General features: G+C 37.9%; 2 protein-coding genes across 5 annotated transcripts in view; one reads left to right on the top strand and one right to left on the bottom strand.

The window, feature by feature from the left end:
• The window catches only part of dmac2l (distal membrane arm assembly component 2 like), a 20,622-nt gene extending 6,498 nt beyond the window's left edge, over positions 1-14,124 (bottom strand). Inside the window, exons 1-3 of one of the 3 annotated variants that reach the window (XM_028821799.2) lie at positions 14,106-14,124; positions 3,128-3,234; positions 803-1,011 (exon numbers count right to left, since the gene is read on the bottom strand). In XM_028821799.2, coding sequence (XP_028677632.1) covers positions 803-1,011; positions 3,128-3,225 — 307 coding nt within the window. In that variant the 5' untranslated portion in view covers positions 3,226-3,234; positions 14,106-14,124. Of the gene's footprint in view, positions 1-802; positions 1,012-3,127; positions 3,235-13,243; positions 13,381-14,044; positions 14,065-14,105 lie in introns of those variants that run through there. The other 2 variants (XM_028821797.2, XM_028821796.2) reach the window with 2 other exon arrangements.
• l2hgdh (L-2-hydroxyglutarate dehydrogenase) overlaps positions 13,279-23,469 on the top strand; it is a 26,391-nt gene continuing 16,200 nt past the window's right edge. Inside the window, exons 1-4 of one of the 2 annotated variants that reach the window (XM_028821791.2) lie at positions 13,279-13,420; positions 18,589-18,704; positions 21,237-21,388; positions 23,245-23,376. In XM_028821791.2, the coding sequence (XP_028677624.1) occupies positions 13,347-13,420; positions 18,589-18,704; positions 21,237-21,388; positions 23,245-23,376 (474 nt within the window). In that variant the 5' untranslated portion in view covers positions 13,279-13,346. Of the gene's footprint in view, positions 13,421-18,585; positions 18,705-21,236; positions 21,389-23,244; positions 23,377-23,469 lie in introns of both variants that reach the window. The other variant, XM_028821790.2, reaches the window with a different exon arrangement.

Raw genomic sequence — 23,469 nt, 5'->3', positions numbered from 1 at the left:
AATGAATTTAATCCATTTTGGAATAAGGCTGTAACATAACAAAATGTGGTAAAAGTGATGTGCTGTGAATACTTTCAGGATGCGCTGAATGTATTGACCGCTAGAGCTTTTCATAACATCATTTAAACAAATAGTATATACATTGCCAAATCACTTGGTTTTGAAAGTCCTAAGAAGAGATTTTGTTTTTTATATTCAGTGTTCTCACAAACATCAATAGATGCAGAATGGAGTCCATCCTCACAGGCTGCATAACATTCTGGTATGGCACCTGCTAAACTCAACCTTAAAAAGCACAGCAGAAGGTGGTGAAGGCAAAGCAAGCACAATTATTAAGGATCTCAGCCATCCTTGTGCATTTGCTTTTCTTGTACTCTCTTCTGGCAAATGTTACTGGGCCATCCATACTCGTCATAGTAGACAGTTTCTAGCCACAGGTCATAAGATTACTGAACAGCTTAATCATAATAATGAATACTATAACAATTACTGTAACATAAAAACACTGTGTGTGTATATACATTATACAGTACTTGCAAATATAATTGTGTGTGTGAATGTGTGCCCTAAACTGTATATGTTGTGTTTTATGAAGACTTTTTTGCATGCCCTTGTTGGTACTGTATTATTGTTACTGTTCTGAGGAGACTTACAAGTGAGAATTTCTTTGTACTATGTAACTATGCACACATGACAATATATTTGAACTGAAGTTTCATCAAACATGAGGTTCATGTACGAAATAATAGCAATATAAATAACAACTGAAAAGTGCTGATATATTATGCTGTGAAATACTTACCTAAGTGGTCAAAACCTCGGTACATGATACATGACTCTGTGGCATCTATAGCCTGTATCTTGTATTTCCCCAGAGGGCCACTTGGGAGACCATTATAATCCTGCTGCCACTTGTCAAAGCCCTTGTAGCGCACTTTTGCTCCACATCGCAGAAGCCATTCAGAAGCAGCACGATCTGGACCCACTGCCTTTATCCTTTCATAATCTACTCTGGAAGAAAAAACACTTAACTTTGTTACATTTTTATTTAATGAAATAAAGGATTGGTTCTGCTAATACAAGAATTGAAGTGAAACATCAAAATGTGAAAAAAGAGCTACTGATAAAAATTGCATACAGTTGCCTCTCAGGCTTTTTAGGCTGGAAAAGCATTCTCATTCGGTTTGCAGATCTTCTGTCTGGGATTGCCTGGCTTTAATTTTTACCACAGATTAATTACATTGCTGAATATATTTTTTATTAACTAACCAAATTGTTTGGGTATAAATACTGCATTGGCTAGATGCACCCAATAAATAAGTCCTACTTTACAAGAGTACCACATCTTGGAAGGCTAGTTTTTAAATTATTTTAACTATCATGGCAGAAATCTAAAGATTAAGAAATCTTTAATCAGATCAATTATGTGAAACTCTAACACAAATGGTTTCAAATTTAGCCAAATGAAATTCCAGTCTGGTTTTGTAACTGGATTAAAATTTCAACTCTGATTTTTTTTTTTTTTAAATTTACAAATTTAAATAATCTCAGTGCAGACTCTGACAACTTTTCAAACAATGTCCATTTACCTGTGTGCCAAGATGCAAATTCATGGACAAAATAACTCAAAAACAAATCACTCAGTCCAAATGAACCTTGGCACAGTTGTATGTGTAAAATCGTACCAGCAGATTCTTCTCTAAAGACATAAGTACATATTTAGGGAAAGCACATTGAAATGGGGAAAGTGGTTTATGGTCATCCTGCCTCTTGTGTGGCTTTTGCTATATTTTGAACTATTAAGCCAGTTTTCCCCACTTTGGGCCTAACCAAGCTGTAGCCTGCAGGTAGTTTTCTGGAGATAGCTGTTCTTCGTGAGTCTCTTGTGGGCTGGCCAGCTAAGGTCCAGGCCTGTTCATGGTTATTTTTGGAGACCTAAACACCTGTTTACAATTTTTCTGACTCCATCATACAAAAATATTTATACTACAGAGTTAATTTTAAAACCAACACAAAATACAATGAAACAATTTCAAATTACTTCATGTTTGATTCTTCTTGGTATTAACACATTAAAGAAATAATGCTTTACCATAAACAATAAAATATTTAAAAAATGAAAACTGAAAAAATTAACAATAAAACCAAAGTAAAAGAAAATTCCAATAGATAAATAAAATTTACTTGTTGATTTATCATTCCAATTTTCTTTCATTTAAACATTAATTAATGCCTATATCTTATAAAACAAAACCTTAATGTTTTAATGTTGAGTATCATAGTTGTGCTTAAGCATTAATGTGCTGTTGTCACAAAACCTCAAATTTTCCAAAATCAAATAAAGCAGTTAATTCATTGAATGTGATCTTTACATTTTCTGAAATACAACACAGCATTCTAATACTTTTTAATTCAACTCATGGTTTCACCAAGCCAGAGTCTAGAAAATACAGCATAACAGTCTTACACTTTTTAATACCCCTCATTGTTTCACCAAGCCAGAGTCTGTCATTGCTGCTGCATAGGTGTAAACCAGGTGCAATCTCTGGATTGGGCTCAGGGACCACTCATCATGTACATACAATGTCCCAATTTATAGTCATCTGAAATATACAAATTCAATGACGTGCCAAATTTCTGTGAAGGTAGGAATGTGCACCTTTTAATATTTCTAAACATAACATTTCAGAAACCACAGAACCCACACACAATGTTGCGAGTGGACACCAGTTTCTTTAATGCAGCACAGAATTTTTCAATCTTGATTTCTGAGCAACACTGGATCGCTTCTTTGTCCCCTTCCCCTTGGTCATTTCAGCCCAAAGACACTCCATCATTTCATTGAGCAAGTGGGCCCCCTTGGTCATTTCAACTCAAAGATACTTAATTGTTTAATCAAGCGGGTGGAGTCCCTTTGATCATTTAGGATCTCGGATACTCTGCAGTTTCATTGAGTGGTATGAAGGAGTTTTGATAAAAAGGCACCTTATAATCTTAAATAGAAAGCCTTATAGCAAAAAAAAGTGAAATAAGTAAAATAGAGATGACTAAGATACAAGTATTTTCATAGAAGTGATATCAAGTGACAGACAAATGTTGATACTGAGAAACATGAGTTTCATCTTACTTATTAAACACTGCATTCAGCCAACCCCAGAAATGTCTTCTGTCAGCCAATGAAGGTAATTTGTTTAAATATTTTGTAGCTTTGGCAAACAGCATCATGGCATCAAGCTGAAATGAAACAGATAACACAATGTACAATACTTGAGTATAACGTTTTGGCACGATGCTCTGCTTTTAATAAAATTACAATAAAGGTATTTCCATGATTGCTGGGCACCTTAAGCATTAATATGAAAAAAGAGAAAAAACTAATATTGTCTTCATAATCTTGTGATAATGACCTCAGATAATATACTGTGTAAAAACAGGAAAAACAAATATTTAAAAAACACAAATAATAACTTTAACAAAAAATGTAATTTAAAAAAATCCTTGAAAATATGACAAACAATAACTAGCAAAAAGCAAAAAATATATAAACAATGGATAAAAGTCAAATGATATCATATTCAGATTATTACATGTTGATCGTCCAGGTACAGATACAATATATTTATTTATTACGACAAAAAGTAGGAAAACTACAAATTAGCACATGTTTTTATTAACATCTGGGTGCATGGAAAGATACAAATACATTTTTAACTTGAAATTGTTTGCTATGGTAGAGAGCACTTCTATTCTTATAATACTCTAGTAACCCTTCAAGTTATTTTAAAAGCAAGCACATCAAATACATTTAGCTAAACGGATGGTAAAATTAAAGGCAGAATTTTGATGCATCAGTTTATGCAAGCAGGTACTGGGAAATTATCGACTTTTAAATGCAGATCATGTTTTGACAATAATGATATCCTTTGGACAAATATGCTTAAAAATTTTCAATTGTTGAAAAATAGTTTTATCAATATTTTTCTATTCACTAATTTAAAAGATATGTTCATTTTGATTTTACTGTTGCCATTATGATTGTTATTTCAAATATTGCATTAATACTGCACTCATTCTGCCTCCTTGCCCTTTTCTGATTTCAGATCTTCATTTATTATTATGTATGCTAATTGTATTCATCTATTGCTGCATACCAAACTACTTTATTTAACTTGTTCATTCCTTCTTTTTTCTGTCCTACCTGCACACTCTTTATGATCTTGATTTTTTTTCACAACATTACAGTACTTGTGTTTGTGACTCCTTGTCCATTTTTCTTCTATGGCTGTTCACATAAACTTGTTTACTTAATTCAAGTTTTTCTACTAGCTGTAACTGCTGGAATACTCCGCTATAAATATAGGCAGACCAATACATCACCATGTCTTTATGTACATTAAGGTAGCAGACAGGGTTTTGCCCTTTTTTTTAACAAAGGACATGGAATAAAATCTTATTGAGCGGTGCAAGATGTTTGCATTGTTTTAAGTTTAGGGTATATAAATCATTAAACGTCAAATAAAGAACGATGAAAAAGCACTATTATCAACTAAAACAGAATATATTTTCAGATGTAGGTATCCATCTTGTTCTCATTAAAATGTTACACAAAATGGACTTTCAGAAACTATATGTGGAAGAAGTAAAAATGCAGTGAACTGTGGTTAATACTTTTAGTTCTACATACTGTGTTATGAAGAGGATGAAAATTAAGAGACTAATTTCACTTACGAATAATACAGATCCTGCCATGTACCTCAAGTTACTGACATATTAAATGGGTTTAATAATGGATGGATGAATGGAGGGCGGCACGGTGGCGCAGTGGGTAGCGCTGCTGCCTCGCAGTTGGGAGACCTGGGGACCTGGGTTCGATTCCTGGGTCCTCCCTGCGTGGAGTTTGCATGTTCTCCCTGTGTCTGCGTGGGTTTCCTCCGGGCGCTCCGGTTTCCTCCCACAGTCCAAAGACATGCAGGTTAGGTGGATTGGCGATTCTAAATTGGCCCTAGTGTGTGCTTGGTGTGTGGCTGTGTTTGTGTGTGTCCTGTGGTGGGTTGGCACCCTGCCCGGGATTGGTTCCTGCCTTGTGCCCTGTGTTGGCTGGGATTGGCTCCAGCAGACCCCCGTGACCCTGTGTTCGGATTCAGCGGGTTGGAAAATGGATGGATGGATGGATGGATGAATGGATGGGAGATTAGTTTTTGCTCCAAAGTAACAATGAACTGATCCAACATTTAATTAAACTGCCAGCCTTTCATGAAGAACTCTTACATTTACATCTGTTCACCTAGCAGATGCTTTTATCCAAAGTGACTTACAAATGAGGTCAACATATTGAAAGTAAATATTAGATTGGTGTCTGTTTTGAAAATAAGTGTTACTAATACTAGCACAACGATAAATGCTGTAAACCATTATTAGAACCCAACCAGTAAACCAATCAAAAACACAAGACTAGCTAATGTTGCCCCAGCAGAAAAGGACCCATCATCAAGGACCATTAGTCATTAGGAAAATATTCAGAGAAGAAGAGGTTGTTAAATGCTACTTAAACACAATGAGAGGGTTAGCAGTTCAGATGAAAGTGGGCAACTCCTACTAGCAAGGAGCTACATTTGAAAAGAATCTAGATTAAAGTTTCATGCCAGGTGGAGGTGGTATCACCAGATTCCATTCATCATCCAAACTGAGTGGGTGGGAAGGAGCCTAGGACTTAATGAGTGCCTCCATAGAAGTAGATGCTGATCCAATGACTATTCTGCATGTAAGAATCTATGACTTGGAAGTTGATGCGTGCTGCCACTGGGAGCTAGTGGAGATACCAAAAATGGTGAGCGACATGCTCCTGTCTTGGCTGGTTAAAAATGAGATGTGCCACTGGTACCCCTGCTGGTAAGGAGTTGCAGTAGTCAAGGTACAGCATGACCATTACCTGAACAAGATGTTGTGCTGCATGCTGTGTTCTTTTGTAACTGGAAACCCCACTCAGTACCTTCACATGAAACAACAAATCCATTTTTGTTAGAAAGTGGAGTATACTCTATAAATAATAGTTAGCTAAGTCAATATGGAAATTAAAACTGATTTACAGTAGAAGGCCGTAAGGGAACATTTAAGAGTGTCCCAGGTCCAGTTTATTAAGACTGATGCAGACTCTGAAAAACTATGGATCTGTATTATTCCTAGGATTCCACAGATGATGTATATTCTCTCCTCTCAAACCTGACAGCACATCTAATAAAAGATAATTCACAGGCTAAACACACAAAGGGTTTATACAGAAATTCAGTTTGATGAAAAGTGTATTATTTATTGATTCAAGGAATTTTCCTATCCATAAAATGCAAAGGATTGTGTCAGTCTATCACACAATTACCCATGAACCACAAGAGCTAGAACCTGATCTTGGTCTTAAAAGCTTTTGACGTGAAACAATAAATTTGGGTAGCTACAAGCTCTGCAAAGTTATTGCGTTTTAAGTCTATCTTACTACAAACTGCTCGAGAGGGTGACATGGCAGACAGGAAAAAATCACAACTGCTGAGCAAAAGTGCATTGCTGAGGCCACTAATAGAAAGAAGAACAAGAACAGTAACATCGCCTGCTGAGCATCAAGTATGTGATGCTAAATGCACGTGTGACAAAAGACAGACAAACGCCTGAGCAAACTGATCTGTGCTTGGATCCTCACACCAGAGAGACTGCAAAACACAGTGCTACACATCATAAAAAGCAACTCTAGCATCGACATCTCCCAAGTGCCAAGCCAAACACTGGAGGTGCTTCATTGATAAAGAATGAAAAACAATAAGATGAAAAGAAAACTGAAGCACATAGCAAAAGCAAGAGGTAAGACTGAATATAGAGCCTTTGAGAAGATGGCTAATACTATAGCTCATCAACATGACAGACATACTCCACGATACAGAGTGCAAGAATGACAATAACAGAGAAATGTATGCCAACAGATAGATCACCAAATACTCGCAACTTCCACCCATATGCAAACATTGCTTTTACATCCTTACATCAATGTTTGGTTGAATGGCTCTACTTAGAAAAGTTACATCGACAATATGCTCACTGTATGGCAGTATTTTTTCATACTGAAAACAAAAGAGTGTGTTGTCAAAATGGAAATGTTCGTCTTGGTCTATATGAACCACCAGAAATAAAAAAAAGACATTATGATTTTGACAGGAACTAAAAGAAGAAACTGGAACACATAAGAGGTATCAACAGTATCTTTTGCTCAATTGGAGCCTCTATTGGTAATCCCCCAAGACATGGTGCATGTTTTTCATTCCCTTTAATTTCAGAATCATAGGTCTGTGTGTTCCTCTAGACTTGCATAATACTGAGTAAAACACATTTTATATTCTGAAATATGTAGTAAGGTGGGAAAATATGTAAACAGTAAATGTGGTGGGACGATACAGTGGATAGCGCTAGTGCTTGACAGATCCAGTGTCCTGGGTTGTTATCTGCATGGGTCTTCCTCCCACACACCCAAAAACACGCAATTCAGACTGACAGATGATTCCAAATTGGCTCTGTGTCAGTGTGATTGTTTGTGTGTTTGAATGGGCCCTGCAATTGACTTCTGCCTTGTCTTGAATTGTTTCCTGCCGTGCTTGCAATGCAGTCTGGATATGCTCTGGCCTGTTGTGACCCGGTATTAGATTAAGCTTGTGTGCAAATGTAAAATTACATATATAATAATAAGTGAAAGTGTTCAACAGATATGTTTTTCTTACTGCTAAGAAGAAACTTATTTTATGGTTACCATATGGATGTTGACTCCATAAGTAAAAGCAAGACCATAATATGAAGTCACATCCTCCCAAAAAATCCCTCAAGTTTAAATTCTTTTAAATGGTATGCTTATTTTTCATTTTAATATACCTAAAATCTGCGGTGGGTTGGCACCCTGCCCAGGATTGTTTCCTGCCTTGTGCCCTGTGTTGGCTGGGATTGGCTCCAGCAGACCCCCGTGACCCTGTGTTCGGATTCAGCGGGTTGGAAAATGGATGGATGGATGGATATACCTAAAATGTTCCATCAGAACACAAAAACAGCAGTTGGAAATTAAAATGTGCTGTAGCACAACATAAATGATTACATTTAAATAGTATAATAGTGTGTAGGAAGTAAGGTTTAAGGAAAGATTATTAAGAGTAAAATTGAATTCAAAGCAGTTTACATTTTTCTACTGTATACAGTGTATTGTTGTATGTAGTAAGCTGACTGACACAAGTGAAGCATCTTAATCATTTTATGGGTGGTATAATAGAATAGCCTTGATTTCAACATTTTACAGTTAGAGTGACAATACACTATAAGCATAAGGAGACACAAACATGAAAACGGGCATGAGGCTGAAGTTAGCTGCTTAGTCACCCAGCTTGTGCAAACCAGACACTTATTCAATGTAATCAGCAAGAAAAAATAATCTGCAATTTATATATTCATTTGCATCATTAAAACTGATCTATTATATGAAAAAAATTGATAGTCCACATTTTGTACCTGCACAGGTTCAAAGGAGTTACATCATGTTGGACCACCTTCATTTTCACAATGTTGGGAAAGGACAGGTGCCTAACATAAGTAACGGTTGAGTTTTGCCAGGCCCAATTTAGGTACCTGGGTCAAACTGACTGGCAAAGTTGGCACCCTCCTATGTCTAATGAATGGGAATACCTGTGGTTTTTAAAGGGCCTTTTAAAGAGTTAAATGATGTGGAAATTTTCATAATTTTGAGAAAGAAGAGACACCTTTGCTAAAATGCAGTTGAGTTTTGCCTAGTATATGTAGCAGGGTTAACGGGTTAGGGGGAATCCCTTCCATGTTTGAGGGAAATAAAGGGCGTTGGGACAAAAATGGGGGGAAAGAGTTTCACAGGGTGAATTATGACAAGACAAAAATGTAATGTGGGGGAATTGTTAAAAATAAAGAGTTTTTTTCATGTAAATTATCTTCCAATGGAAACAGGATTTCATAATATCTATATATTCCCCACTCCCAAATGATCAATTAAAAGTCAGTAATAGCCACCATACTAAACCTTGCAACAACCACCTATCATTGCTCTGGCCAGTCATTTCAAAGCTCACGTATTACTGGTTGGGGGTCAAAGTGGTTTGGTATTAATGGCCATCTTACAGTGGTCTGCTTTTCCTGCCCCACCCTGTACTTCTCCTGATAATTTTTCTTTACTGTATTAACACTGTATCCCCACACAATGCGACTCTTCAATACCACCCGGGGGGGTAAACGTTCACATTATTCAAAGTTATAGTCTGTCTGTATACCTGCATTGTTATCACTCTTTAATATTTTCTTTATCAGTATGCTGCTGCTGGAGTATGTGAATTTCCCCTTGGGATTAATAAAGTATCTATCTATCTATCTATCTAACAAGATTTGAATTTCCAGCTAAGCACAAAAGCAAATCCAGGGCTGGTATTAGCTAGGAGAGTTTTATGAAGTTGTCACCTTATCTCTGCAGGATTAGAACTGAATTGAATCTTTTATATCCATCCATCCATTATCCACCTCTTATCCGAGGTCGGGTCGAGGGGGCAGCAGCCTAAGCTGGGAAGCCCAGGCCTCCCTCTCCCCGGCCACCTCCTCCAGCTCCTCTGGGAGGACCCCGAGGCGTTCCAAGGCCTGCCGGGAGATATAATCCCTCCAGTGTGTCCTGGGTCTGCCCAGTGGCCTTCTCCCAGTGGGGCATCCAGGGGGTATCCTAACCAGATGCCCGAACCACCTCAACTGACTCCTCTCAATGCGGAGGAGCAGCGACTCTACTCCGAGTCTCTCCCGGATAACTGAACTCATCACCCTATCTCTAAGGGAAAGTCCAGCCACCCTGCGGAGAAAACTCATTTCGGTGGCTTGTATCCGCAATCTTGCTCTTTTGGTCTTTTGACCGATCCGTCTGTCAGCCTCCTGCTCCATTCTTCCCTGACTCGTGAACAAGACCCCGAGATACTTGAACTCCTCCACTTGAGACAGTAATGTGTTCCCAACCCGGAGAGAGCATTCCACCCTTTTCTGGCTGAGAACCATGGCCTCGGATTTAGAGGTGCTGACTCTCATCCCTGCTGCTTCACACTCGGCTGCGAACAGCTCCAGTGAGAGCTGGAGGTCACTGTCCGATGAAGCCAACAGAACCACGTCATCCGCAAATAGCAGAGACAAGATTCTGAGGTCACTGAATCTTTTATATTTTGTTGAATTTATTAAAAGAATGTAAAATTTCATACAATCAAGTTAAACTTAACAAAACTAAATTCAGTTCAATCCCCACCCATGAGAATGAGAGGAAGATCAATAGCTAGAGTAAAAGTTTGAGAGTAGTAAAGAGGGAAAGAAGTCCTTCTCCCCAATATAAATGTTTATTCTAAAATGTTATTGATTACAGTAATCCCTCCTCCATCGCGGGGGTTGCGTTCCAGAGCCACCCGCGAAATAAGAAAATCCGCGAAGTAGAAACCATATGTTTATATGGTTATTTTTATATTGTCATGCTTGGGTCACAGATTTGCGCAGAAACACAGGAGGTTGTAGAGAGACAGGAACTTTATTCAAACACTGCAAACAAACATTTGTCTCTTTTTCAAAAGTTTAAACTGTGCTCCATGACAAGACAGAGATGACAGTTCCGTCTCACAATTAAAAGAATGCAAACATATCTTCCTCTTCAAAGGAGTGCCCGTCAGGAGCATATAAAGTCACAGAGATAGAGAAAAGCAAACAAATCAATAGGGCTGTTTGGCTTAAGTATGCGAAGCACCGGCACAAAGCTGTTGAAGGCGGCAGCTCACACAGCACAAAGCTGTTGAAGGCGGCAGCTCACACAGCACAAAGCTGTTGAAGGCGGCAGCTCACACCCCCTCCGTCAGGAGCAGACAAAGAGAGAGAGAGAGATAGAGAGAGACAGAGTTTGTTTTTCAAGCAAAAATCAATACGTGCCCTTCGAGCTTTTAAGTATGCGAAGCACCGGTGCAGCATGTCGTTTCAGGAAGCAGCTGCACAAAAGATAGCAACGTGAAGATAATCTTTCAGCATTTTTAGATGAGCGTCCGTATCGTCTAGGTGTGCGAACAGCCCCCCTGCTCACACCTCCTACGTCAGGATCAGAGAAAGTCAGCGCAAGACAGAGAGAAAAGTAAGCAATCTAGCTTCTCAGCCATCTGCCAATAGCGTCCCTTGTATGAAATCAACTGGGCAAACCAACTGAGGAAGCATGTACCAGAAATTAAAAGACCCATTGTCCGCAGAAATCCGCGAACCAGCAAAAAATCCGCGATATATATTTAAATATGCTTACATATAAAATCCGCGATGGAGTGAAGCCGCAAAAGGCGAAGCGCGATATAGCGAGGGATTACTGTACATCATATTAGGCTTTAAAAAAGTTTTGAACAGATTCTCTAAGTGAGAATTTAATTTATTTCAAATAGCACAGAGCACCAGTTACCCACTGACTTATAACAGGTGGGCTGGGATTCTTCCAGTTGAGTAAGTCTACATGCTAGTAGTGGGGTAAATGCAATTAGTTATTTTGTCCTTCTCTACTTTAAGCCCATCTGGGAGTCCACCAAGCACAGGTATTAATGGATTAGGAGAGACTGTGACACCAAGGCTGTCTGATAGGCATTCAAAGATTTCTGTCCAGAATGATGTCAATTTGGTGCCCAAAACATTTTGGCCCAGTGAGGCTGGAGCTGGATTGCAACGTTCGCAGGTTGGACGTTGCCCTGGAAACATTTTGGACAATTTTAAATGAGATAGATATGCTCAATAAAAGATTTTAAGTTGAATGATTGAATGCTTTGGGCAAATGGAGCTAAAGTGCATTCTGTGCCACTTCCACTTCAGTGAATCTTTTGAGTATATTTAAGTATAACACCTTTACCTTTGCCTAATAACAACTCCCAAAGCATCAAGCTACAGGCAGAGTTTAGGTATTAAATGGAGTCCTTACTAAATGGAATACAATACACAAGTATATAAATAGTGTCTATTATTTGAATGATTACTTTTGCTTTTCTAAACATTTTTGGCAATAAAAAACTATGATTGCATATTATAATTTGGGATAAACACTATTGTGTGTTAGTCATTTTAAATTGAAATTGTTCATGTCAGAGCATAAAAAACTGGCTTTATATATTTAGAGTGAGGTTTCCATCAATCCATCTTCATCATTTGCGTATCCAGGAGGGGGTCACAGGGCAGGTGAAGCTGTTCCAGCAATCACCAGGCACAAGAGGGAAACAATCCCTGGACAAGACCAGGGTGAGCACATTCACACACACACACACATAACAACCAAATTAGCAACACAGATCCAACCTAGTGTGCCTATCTGAATTGTGTCCTGTGAGAGTACTGGGGTGTTGTACCATTTTAGCCACTACATTCATAATGATGCACGTAAAAGCTGGCAATGACTTTTCATCAGAGTAATTTAAAATATTTGAGTGCCACTTTTGCCAGAGATCGTTAGTTAATATAACTTGCTTGCACAAGTGACAGGACCTTTCTTTACAACTGAGCAGTTTTCCGTTTTTTGGAATAGCCAGTATGAGACCTGTAAAATACTAAACAGTTTTTAGTTCTAGTTTTTCGGAATAGGGGCGTCTGAAAATGGGGGGGATTTTGACTAAGGTACCTGGGTCTCACTGACTGGTAATGTTGGCCCGCTGTCTTATCTACTGAACGGGATTAACGGTTGTTTTTTAACGGGCATTGTAAAGCTTACATTAAATGGATGTGGTGAATTTGGCACTGTCGTCTAGCACCTGAAGGGAACATTTTGCTCGACTAGATGAACACGTCTTCCTCCAGCAGTACTCGTGGATTACTTTTGCAAAATGCTCCATTTTTTTCACGGTAAGCACAAGCCACGCGGCATTCCCGTCCGTTTCTTTGTGTCGACGTGTTGTTTTTTGCGCATTCCATGTTTTCGTCCCGTAACTGGCGCCTTCGAGTCGACTTTCAAGGGTGGACAGAAACTGAGTCTGTAGGTGACCCCCCGAGGGACTCGACATCTACCTACGACATGGGCTGAATAGGACACAGCGGAGGTCAATGGGAACTTAGAGCGCACACCCGACTTCCCCATTGGACTGCTGCCTCTGCCCGCCTTCGCTTTCCTGCAATTCTTGATAGTGGCACGGTGGGGCACGCTGTTCCCAGTAGGCCCACGCGCCCCTACAAAGATAGGCCTTACCTTTTCCGGTTGTCATTTACGCAAGTTGGGCTTAATCTCCCTGCGAAAAGTAGGGGAGCAAACAGTGTCGAACAGGCCGCTGGCTGTTTGTCACAAGGACGTAATGCTTCAGTGCGGAAGTTGTCGAGTCCTCCTGGCCAGCCAGTGCTGGAGCTTCGCTGTCAGACGCAGCTTTAGGTGAGCGGTGGCGTGGCATCGTCTCGGACGCCTACCCGCTTGAGAACGCCGAATATCGGCTTCTGCTCAAGCATTTATTCGCTTCGATAGTGTGTTTGTTGTCCTTTGGAATAATGCTTTGTTATACTAGTGTTTGTTAAAGATGTAGGGCTTCTTTCTCTAGGCGTATTGCTTTTAATAGCTAGTAAGAAATGTGGCAAATCCACTAACACGTTAGGGAAAATGCCCTTTAAGTAAGCTTTTTTGTGTATTAAAGTGACTTGTTACAAGGTTATGCTGTTGCGTAATGTCTAAAAAAATCGTACTGGATTCGGCGTGCATCTCTTCGTACCAGTAAACTTATTGAAAGAAACCTAAAGTTTAGGAAATTATTTTTGATCTCTACCAAACAACTAAAGAGTGAATTTAATCGATAAGATGCATTAACATAATAAGGGATCCTAAATACAAAGAATGCAGTAATATATGAAGACTCGTGGAATGCAGTTTATTAATGTGTTTTAGTTTATTATTTTAATGTCGTGATTATAGTAATCGCGTGCTCAGTTGTTTGTGACTAAAGTCCAGTGGTTCAGTGACCAAAGTCAAGTCGTTTACATTTAATTATGTAGATCGAAAACTTACTATTGCAGTCTGTATCCGTGTTCTGTTCGTTTACATTTAATAATTTAGGTCAAAAGCTTACTGTTGCAGCCTGGATTTGGTTCTGTTCCTGGCCCAGATATTATACAAGTAGAATGCACGTCTTCAGCCCGTCCACATTCATGTTCATTTAGTACGCTGGTTTTCTGCACATACCATCTCCAAAACCCCGCATGTAGATTAGTTGGCAGGTGTAAATTGTGGTGTGTATGTCAAGTTGGGCAGCGTAAAGGTTATTGTGGTTAAGGCTTATACACTACCAGTCAAAAGAATATTTTCCTGTTTTTGATATAAATTGACACACAACTGCACAAGAGGATTAGAATAAGAGTGTGTAGTTTGAAAAATAAATGCCTTACAGGTTCTCAGTTGGCTTCTTCCTTAAATACAAACCAAACACCACTGTCATTGCAAAAGTGAGAAGCCGGCTTTGGGACACTATCTGAAAATTACAAATACAATGAAAGGTTAAAATGGGGAAAAGGAACACAGACTTGGGGCAGAAGATGACTGGAAAAACGTGTTATGGTCAGCATCTTGAAGTCATTTTTCGCTGTTGCAGATGACATTGGTGTTTGGAGTGTATTTAAGTAGGAACTCGATTAATGACCTGTAAGGTATTTTGTTTCACAAACCTTCCTGTGCTTCTTATGAAGTTGTTGTATTGGGTTGGTTAGTCTTATTACTATTGTATCTTCTATTATTATTATTATTTTCACTCTAAGCCTTTGTTTTATATATAATAAAATTATGCTTCTTTGCGTATCGGGGCTCTGCCTGTTTTTTTTGTTCTTTTCTGGGTTTGCTGTGCTGTAGCCTCCTCTCCTGTTGACAGCTAGCACCATAAAACTGGTGCAAGTGTATTTGGTAAATGGATGGATTATATCCACATTGTAGTAATTATAAACAATGAAATTGTTTTTGGGTATGATATCTCCTATAGTATTCTGGATGTGGGTGCAATTTTTGACCCAGTTGCTGTTTGGGGTTTGCTTCACATTCCAAAAGCTTTAATGTTAGATTTAGTTATTTAGCCTGAATACCTCCTCCTCCATCCCACAAAAATCCCAGTGGGGAATGCCATCCCATCAGGGGTTCATTCTTGTTTTTTGGGCCATTCTTTCTTAATAGACCCCAGCTTTCTTTTAAATTACAAAGAGGAAAAATGATTTAAAAAACTGAGAGTATATGAAACCTGCATACATTACTGTGTTATCATAAAGCATTGTTTGGAAATGATTTGTAAATTCTGAAAACTATTTTTTTAACAGCCTGTTTATTTAACCTCTAAGTGACTTTTTCCCTATTAGTGAGTAAAGAAAAAGTTATTTTTAGTTTAACTACCAAGTCTAAGTCCTTTCTGTGTTTGGTTTAATTTGCCAATGACCAAAGTCCAAAAAAAATCTGGTGCCACATTGTAAGACAGGATCATTCAAACACGACATTTGTTTGTTTTTATCTCCCAGTGTATGAACATGCAGTCTTTGTCACTGTTGCGAACTTATGTTTATCTTTTCTATTAAACAAGTTTGTTTTGTGCTTACCATGGCATGCCATAACTGGTGTTAGTCTATAAATCACCATCAACGTCGTCCTCGTAAATTCCTTTAGAAACAGAAAAGAGTGTTTAAGAGCTGGGCAAACCAGTGCTGAAGTGGCACAGTGGATACAGATTATTAATTCAGCCAGTCTGATAATGGCTAAATTGCACCTTTTGAATAAACAATTTGCTTGCTTTTGTTGTGAGTTTTAGACTTAACAAATATTAACAGAGATCTGCTTTTAGTCTCTAGTTATATCACTTTTTCTAAAGGTTTTTTTATAAAGCAAGGAATTTCTGATGAGCAGACGTTATGCTTGATAAAGTGCCCATTCAGAACCTTTTTCACACTGGGTCGCTCTTGCCAGTAGCGTTAGAAAAGGTGTTGTGAGCATGAGAAATACAATTGTGTATTTACAATGCAGGTTTGTTTTTTTCTGATTTTTTGAAGAAGTATTATTACATAGGACTCTTCTCATGAAACTAATGCTGAGAATTTGCACACATTTACAAATGTAGTAACTGATTACACAACAAGCATCATGGCGATCCAGTTGGTAGTGCCTTCCATTTCATGAATCAACTGTACTGGGGTCAGATAATACCCCTGGATATTGTCTGTGCAGCTTAAGGTATTTGGTGATTCTGAAATGGCTCTGTGTGAGTGTGTCCCGCAGTGTATTGGTACTATGCACATGGATGTTTTCTCCCTTGTGCCATCCTGTGTGATTCTTGATTGAATTAAATAAGTTTGACAGTTGAGACAATATAAAGCAACATGCAACATATATTTGTGTTAAACAGTATATCGAATCTTAGTGTGTGTGCATTAATAGGTTAGAAAACCTTTATGCTTCCCAACACTGAGATCAGTGGGCAACGGAGGAGAGGAAAACAAAAACTCAAGTTGTATTTATCCCACTTGAGGAATGGACTTCTTTGTAAAACATGAAATACAAGTCCACTGGCATAGGGCAATTGGCCATACAATCCTTGCCCGGTTGCATTTTGGTGATTGGTAATCAAAACACAATCTTTTTAAACCTGCTTAATTATATTTAGGGTCATGGGGTTCCTGGTCTATCCTTGTAGAACTTGGTCCATGACCTGAAACAACCATGGGCTGGGAGCCAGGCTATTGCAATGTTCTCTTATGCACACCCTTGTACTGGTGCCAGTCTGCAATTGTCTCATTTAAGCATAATCTGCTTGTTTTTAAAGTGAGGGAGATTCATGCGTTCTTGGGTAGAACTTGTGTCCTCCACACCAACAACATGAGGTCTGAGTATAGCATATGATCTAGAAATGCTGAATTTATGCTGTGTCGTAATATCAGTGTTTCATACAGTTTTAATTTAATGCTAAGTGAAGTCTTTTTTAACTTTTTGAGTAAATGTCACAATTACATACCCAATTTGTTAAACTGCATGTCTTCAGAAACCTCAAATTGAAGATGATCTTTAGTATTTTTGTCAAGTTAGGTCAAGTGGCTTTATTGTCTTACTATCCATACACTGTACTGCAGCATGCAGTGGCACAAAATAACATTCCCCAGGACAGTGGTACAACATATCTGGTATTTGGTACACAGTATTGATTCCCAAGGGGAAGTTGTCTTTTCATTTGATCTTTGGGTTCAGAGCACAGGGTCAGCCATTATACATACCACAGATCTAGCGCAAGACAGGTAAAGAACTATACTGCACTATAAATACATAAATATATAAGTGAATAGAAAGTAGTAATTTGAAGTACAGTATTTAGCAATTAAAAAAAGCAACTAATAATAAAAACAGTAGTAACAAGGGTAAAAAATGTATTGCATATAAATAAGCTACTTGGAGCAGATCTGAGGGCAGGGGGCAGCAAAGAGTTCAGAGTCTGGACAGCCAAACAGTAGAAACTGTTGCAGAACCTGGAAGAACTACAGATGCATTACATTATAAAGATGTCTTCAATGGAAGGTGGAGACGTCCTAATGATCTTTTCTGCTGTGTGTACTGTTTGTTGTAGGACTTTATGATCAGAAACACTGCAGTTCCTAAACAAGTGCCCCTGTAGAATGGGGTAAGAACCAGGAGGAGGAGGCTTGCCTTCTTCAGCTGCCAAAGGAAGTGGAGACAGAGCTGCACCTGCAGTAGTAGTTAGTAGTGTGGCCTCTACGTTTCAAACAATTATCACATATCTCCAACTGAAAAAAGTTGTGTAGTTACCATTTTCCCCACAGGAGTCTTTGTTTCAAGCAAAGACAAAAATCACTGAAATTTACCTGGATGAATATTCATCATAATATCATGTGATGGATTTCAGACAGAGGGTATCCATATTGTCATACAGATTAGCGAGTTTCTGTTTGAAAAGGAGAAGCAGAGGAAGTGCAGATGCAGCATTTCTACTTGCAACCCAAAGGAATGAAAGGAGGATGGCTGTGGCATGGTGGCATCTTCTACCTTGAGCTGGGTATCTATGAATTTACATAGTTCAGAAAATTATTGTAAATTCTGACAGCCCCCTGCAAGTCTGTATTTGAATAAGCAGGTTCAGGCAATGATTGAATAAATGATTGATTGATTGATTGATTGATTTAATCAAACAAATCCCAAGAGCACATCTGTAATTTAGGGATTGCATCATTGTATGTTTTATTATATCAAATCTGTCTGCAAATGGAACTGTAGAATTTGAGGAATATGCCCACTGAACATGAATTTTAATATCGATTTTAATATCAAATTAAACAAATATAACAGCAGAGTGTCAAAATTTTACCTGTTGTGTTTTTTGTTTTGCTTTTTAGCTATTTTATAATTTTCTGTATTGTACAATGTCTGAAATGTGTTTGTCTGACCTCAGAATATTTATCCTGAAATGTAGTTGAACAAGAAAATGTAATTTGTTCTATTTATTCATTCATAATGTAAAACACTGTGTTACATTTTAATTAATAAGCATTATTTAATTATGCATTTGAATGTCAACACAGCAGCTCTTATGATGTGGCAATTATTGGTGGGGGCATCGTGGGGCTTGCAAGTGCCCGAGAACTCAGCCTGCGGCACTCCAACCTGAGCTTCATTATCCTGGAGAAAGAAAATGAACTGGGTAAGTATATTGAGTCATGCCGAGAAGGCATGTGTTGAGTTGTGCTTTATGACTTTCTTGTTTTTTCACCTTTCTTCATGAACAACATTGTAACCCACACATTGTTCCTCCTCAGCACCTACTACCATCTCTAACTGAACCTTGGCCCTGGGATTAGTTCCTGGTATTATACAATCCCATGAGCTCGGTTATGTTCTAGTACTTTACAAGAAAATGGTATATTCTCAGTGTGTTCACAATGCCGACAACATTTAATTACATGTTTATTCGTACATGGGTGGCATGATGACATAGTGAATAGAGCTGCTGTCTCACCAATCCAGTATTCTAGGTTTGAATTCTCATTGTGTGGCATATTCTTGCTTTTCCCTTGTCTACATGGAATTTCCTCCAACATCCCAAAGACATCTATATAGTATTAATTGGCAATTCAAAATTGGCCATGCTATGGATTAGCCCTCTACCAAGTGTTGGTTCTTGTCTTGCATCTGATATTGCGGGGGATAGGCTATGACCCCCTGCAACTCTGAAGTGGATAAAGAAGATTTGAAAATGTTGTGTAATTCCAGCATATTCAGTTTAAACCAGCAAGACTCTGTCTCTCATATATATAAAAGAAAACCCTGGAATGGAAAGCAAATGCAAGGCTACGATACGTGATAATCTCGAAAGACATTTTAAAGACCCGTGAGACCAAGGAGACTTGCCACGGTGCGTCTTGCGGGGACCGTAAACATGAGACTTGGTGCCAAGAGATTGTCCCAGGGCCATAGCAAAAAGGACAGCGGCTGTACAGGCTTTAAAAAGATCGAAGATGCAGCGCGACAGCAGCTACCCCAACCGAACGCGAGCAGCGTTATACATCCTGCAAGAAAGAATTCAACCACGCCCGGGGCCAGTAATAAAAGACAGGTATTGCTTTTACAACGTCACGCAAGACCAGGCAGTGAGCCATCATTTAAAACAAGTCAACAGACCTCTAAGCTAGCAGTTGTTGGATTGCTTTTGGCAGGCAAGCATCATGTGCTCTGAGCTCTTAAAACAACGACATGCGACAGGCAGAAGAGGCAGCTAGCAAGCAGCAAAAAGACAGCAAATGATCCAAAGGCATATCCTTAGCATACATTCAGCCGCAACACTCTTCACAACACGAGCAGTATTGTACGGCTGGGAAGAAAGAGATGTAACCTCGTGCGGGGCAGGAAATAAAGAAACGAGTATTGATTTTATAAAAGTTTTTAAAGTAAAAGTGAAAATAATACATATGTAACAATTCATAAGAAAATAACAATCTCTTTAAATTGTAGAGTGCCTGCCTAAGGTAAAGTCATCCCTGATGAATGGGGACGTGGGAATGAGGGGTCCTTTCATCAGATTAGCGCTATTTCAGATGTGGAATGGCAAAACGGGGGAGGCAGCTTGATGAATGAGGTCTCCAGGACTTAAAACAAATCCAAATCATATTATGTGATATCATCTAATGTGAAATTCTACTCCGTACTTCTAGAATTTTTATTTTTATACTGTATTGAGGATTTATTCTGTTCTATGTATTGTATTGTGTTGACCCCCTTCTTTTTGACACCCACTACACGCCCAACCTACCTGGAAAGGGGTCTCTCTTTGAACTGCCTTTCCCTAGGTTTGTTCCATTTTTTTCCCTACAAGGGTTTTTTTTTTTTTTGGGGGGGAGTTTTTTCTGGTCTTCTTAGAGGGTCTAGGCTGGGGGGCTGTCAAGAGGCAGGGCCTGTTAAAGCCCATTGCGGCACTTCTTGTGTGATTTTGGGCTAACAAAAAATAAATTGTATTGTATATCCGGTAAACCAAACACAGGTGTTGGCGAGCAGGGGGCAGAGCCCCCTAGTTTATTACAAGAAAAGAACATCCATTTTAAAACTTAACTGTGTTAGACTTCAATCCAATGATTTATGGTCAACATCCATACATGAACCAACGTAAAATAAGAAAGTTAAGCAGTTTTTCATATGTTGTGTTAAATTGCATACAAAAAAGTTTAGTTATACTTTTTCAAGTATTATTTAAAAGAATAAATAAAACCAGATACAAAACAATGTAATTTTATTCATGAAATCTTATGCCTGGACATGTTGTGAGGTTTTGGTGGAACTATGTCTAGACCTGACATAAGAGAATCTACAAAAAAGAAAAGGTTTTAGCCTGAAGTACTGCATAGTTGTAATTGTATGGAAAAAAATGTATTGAGACATGTGATTTCACTACTAGCAGCTACAATTTTCCAAATAGCTGCACTAGTTCCAGTTAAGATTATGTGATAAATAAGAGTTCAGTTTTTGTGCATATATTATGTAAATAAAGTAGAGAAATATAATATGAAAGTTTTGTTTATGCAAATGATTAATATTTATAATATTTTACACATTACATTTTCAGATGCATTTCGATTTTCTTAAGTCTAGCCTTTTCCACTTGACCTTGTTTGGATTAAAAAATAGAAATATTTTGAATATGAGCTGAATTTACTTTTGTATTTTTTTCATTTGGCAAAACCAGCTTTACACCAGAGTGGTCATAACAGTGGTGTGATCCACAGTGGGATTTACTATACACCAGGGTCACTGAAGGCCAGGCTTTGTGTGCGTGGTGCAGATCTCTCCTATAAGTATTTTGACAAGAAGGGCATTCCCTACAAGCGCTGTGGCAAGGTAAATGTATTGCATACATCCCCTTATAGTAAGTGACTATAGAGTGGAATATTTATGGCAGTACAATATTTCTTGTGATTGTAGTTTACACAAAATATGATAGTATTCTATCATAATTACATTTTAATTTCTTTCTTGAACAGTAATATTCACCTTGAGTAAAAGCCCCTGATAATGCCCGAGAGTCTAATATAAAAAAAAAAAACAAATACTGTACACGTTTTGGCCCATTTAGTTTGTTTATTGCTATGTCTGGCTAGCCATTGTTTGGATTCACTTGAATCTGTTCCATTATTTATACTTTGTGTGTAGATAGATAGATAGAATTCTTTATTGTCATTATGCCTACACATAACAAACTTTTTTGTTGGTAGGACTCGGCTTCAAGGTAGAATACTTAAAACACAATACACTATAAATAATAAAAGAAGCATAATAAGTATAATGTGTAATATTCTGTAATAAAAGAACCATTCAACAAGAACTACAAATCCTCAACTTTGACCTAGTAAATGTAAAGTGTGAACATGAGTGAGGCAAAAGTTCATGTTTTGCAATGTTTTGAGATTTACTATAAACTTTGAACTCAGTCAATGCGACAGAAGTGTAAGACTACTTCTAGTATCACAGCTTTTAATTTTGGGAAGTTAGCTTGTAAAAGTAGTCTAGTTTTGATCATATCCAGGTATGGACTCGGTTCCACACTGTTAGGTGATTTTCTGATACTCCCATGTTTAATGCTAAATTATGGTATGGTACCTTGTAAATATGTCCTCCTTTAGGGTTGAGTTGTTGGTTTAGATACTATTTTACAATAGCATTATGCAGGTATGTGGTATTGAGTAAATTTCATTTGACAGAGGTAAAACTGGATCCAGATCAATGTGAACAATAAAATATTTACAATGTTTGGAATAATTCAGGCTGCTTCTCCACCTTCTAGACTACCACGGAATCATGTTGCATCTTTGTAATAGCATGCAGGAAGATATCCATGTGGTTGCACCCAAGCATGATAAAGTGGCACTGTAGTAAAAATCACTATAGTGCATGTCACAATTAAATCTTCCACTCAATGGGTGTTTTTGTTTGCTTCTTTTGAGGGAATGAGGGTATTATTTTTAAAAGACACTTGCACTAAGTAATAGCATACAGTTTAAGATGTTATGAACATTATCTGAAAAAGTTTAAAGCTTTGTTCCATGTGTAAGAAGATGTTTAGTTTTGATACATCCCCCATTTTTTTCAGGTGGCCTACATTGTTTTATGAATTTCAAACATTCCTTTTCAATAATTCCAAATTTCTTATTCTTTATTTAAAGTGTTTGCATGTATTTATTGATCAGAGCTTTCTTCACTGTTACATTCCTTTTCTTATTCTATTTTACATACACTGTTCATGTAGTGCTTTTTTAATATTGTAACTGAGAGAGCAAATATCAATATACCTTCCTGAAAGCCTTGGATTTCACGAGAAGTAAACATTTATGCATTTGCACATAGCCATTAATCAAAGCAAGAAAAGTATTAGTGAATTTTGCATTCAGTGAAACATTCTGTTAAGTATACTTAAAATAGAAAACAAGAAGCACATGCTGTAGTTAAACCAAAAATTTACAATAGCCTGCCTAGTTGTGTTACTGAAGGTTAAAATTATTTTAAAAGATATTTAGGAACTTCAAAGCAATGGATCCAGAAGATCAAAAGAATGTTGTTTATTTGTTCTTTTTTGTTCTTAATGCTTCAATGGATTTACTATGTTCAGTTTGTTAAATCTATTTAGTTCCTGACTTTCTCTTTATTTGAGTGGATTATTGATGATCAAGTGAGTTGTTCATTTTTGTTTTCCTTTGTAGCTCATTGTTGCAGTGGAGCAAGAGGAGATCCCACGGCTTAAGGCCTTATATGAAAAAGGTATTAAAAATAATGTTCGTGATCTCAGATTGATTGATTCCAAGGAGATCAGAGAAAGAGAGCCCTACTGCAGGGTAAGTGTCTAGGCACAGTTTGCTAAAAGTGTACTTCACTAAACTGACAGATTGGAAGAATCACATAAACTCCTGGCATCCAGTTTTATATTT

Source organism: Erpetoichthys calabaricus, chromosome 16 (assembly GCF_900747795.2).
Source record: "Erpetoichthys calabaricus chromosome 16, fErpCal1.3, whole genome shotgun sequence".
Classification (NCBI taxonomy): domain Eukaryota; kingdom Metazoa; phylum Chordata; class Cladistia; order Polypteriformes; family Polypteridae; genus Erpetoichthys; species Erpetoichthys calabaricus.
This window is presented reverse-complemented; position numbering and strand designations above follow the sequence as displayed.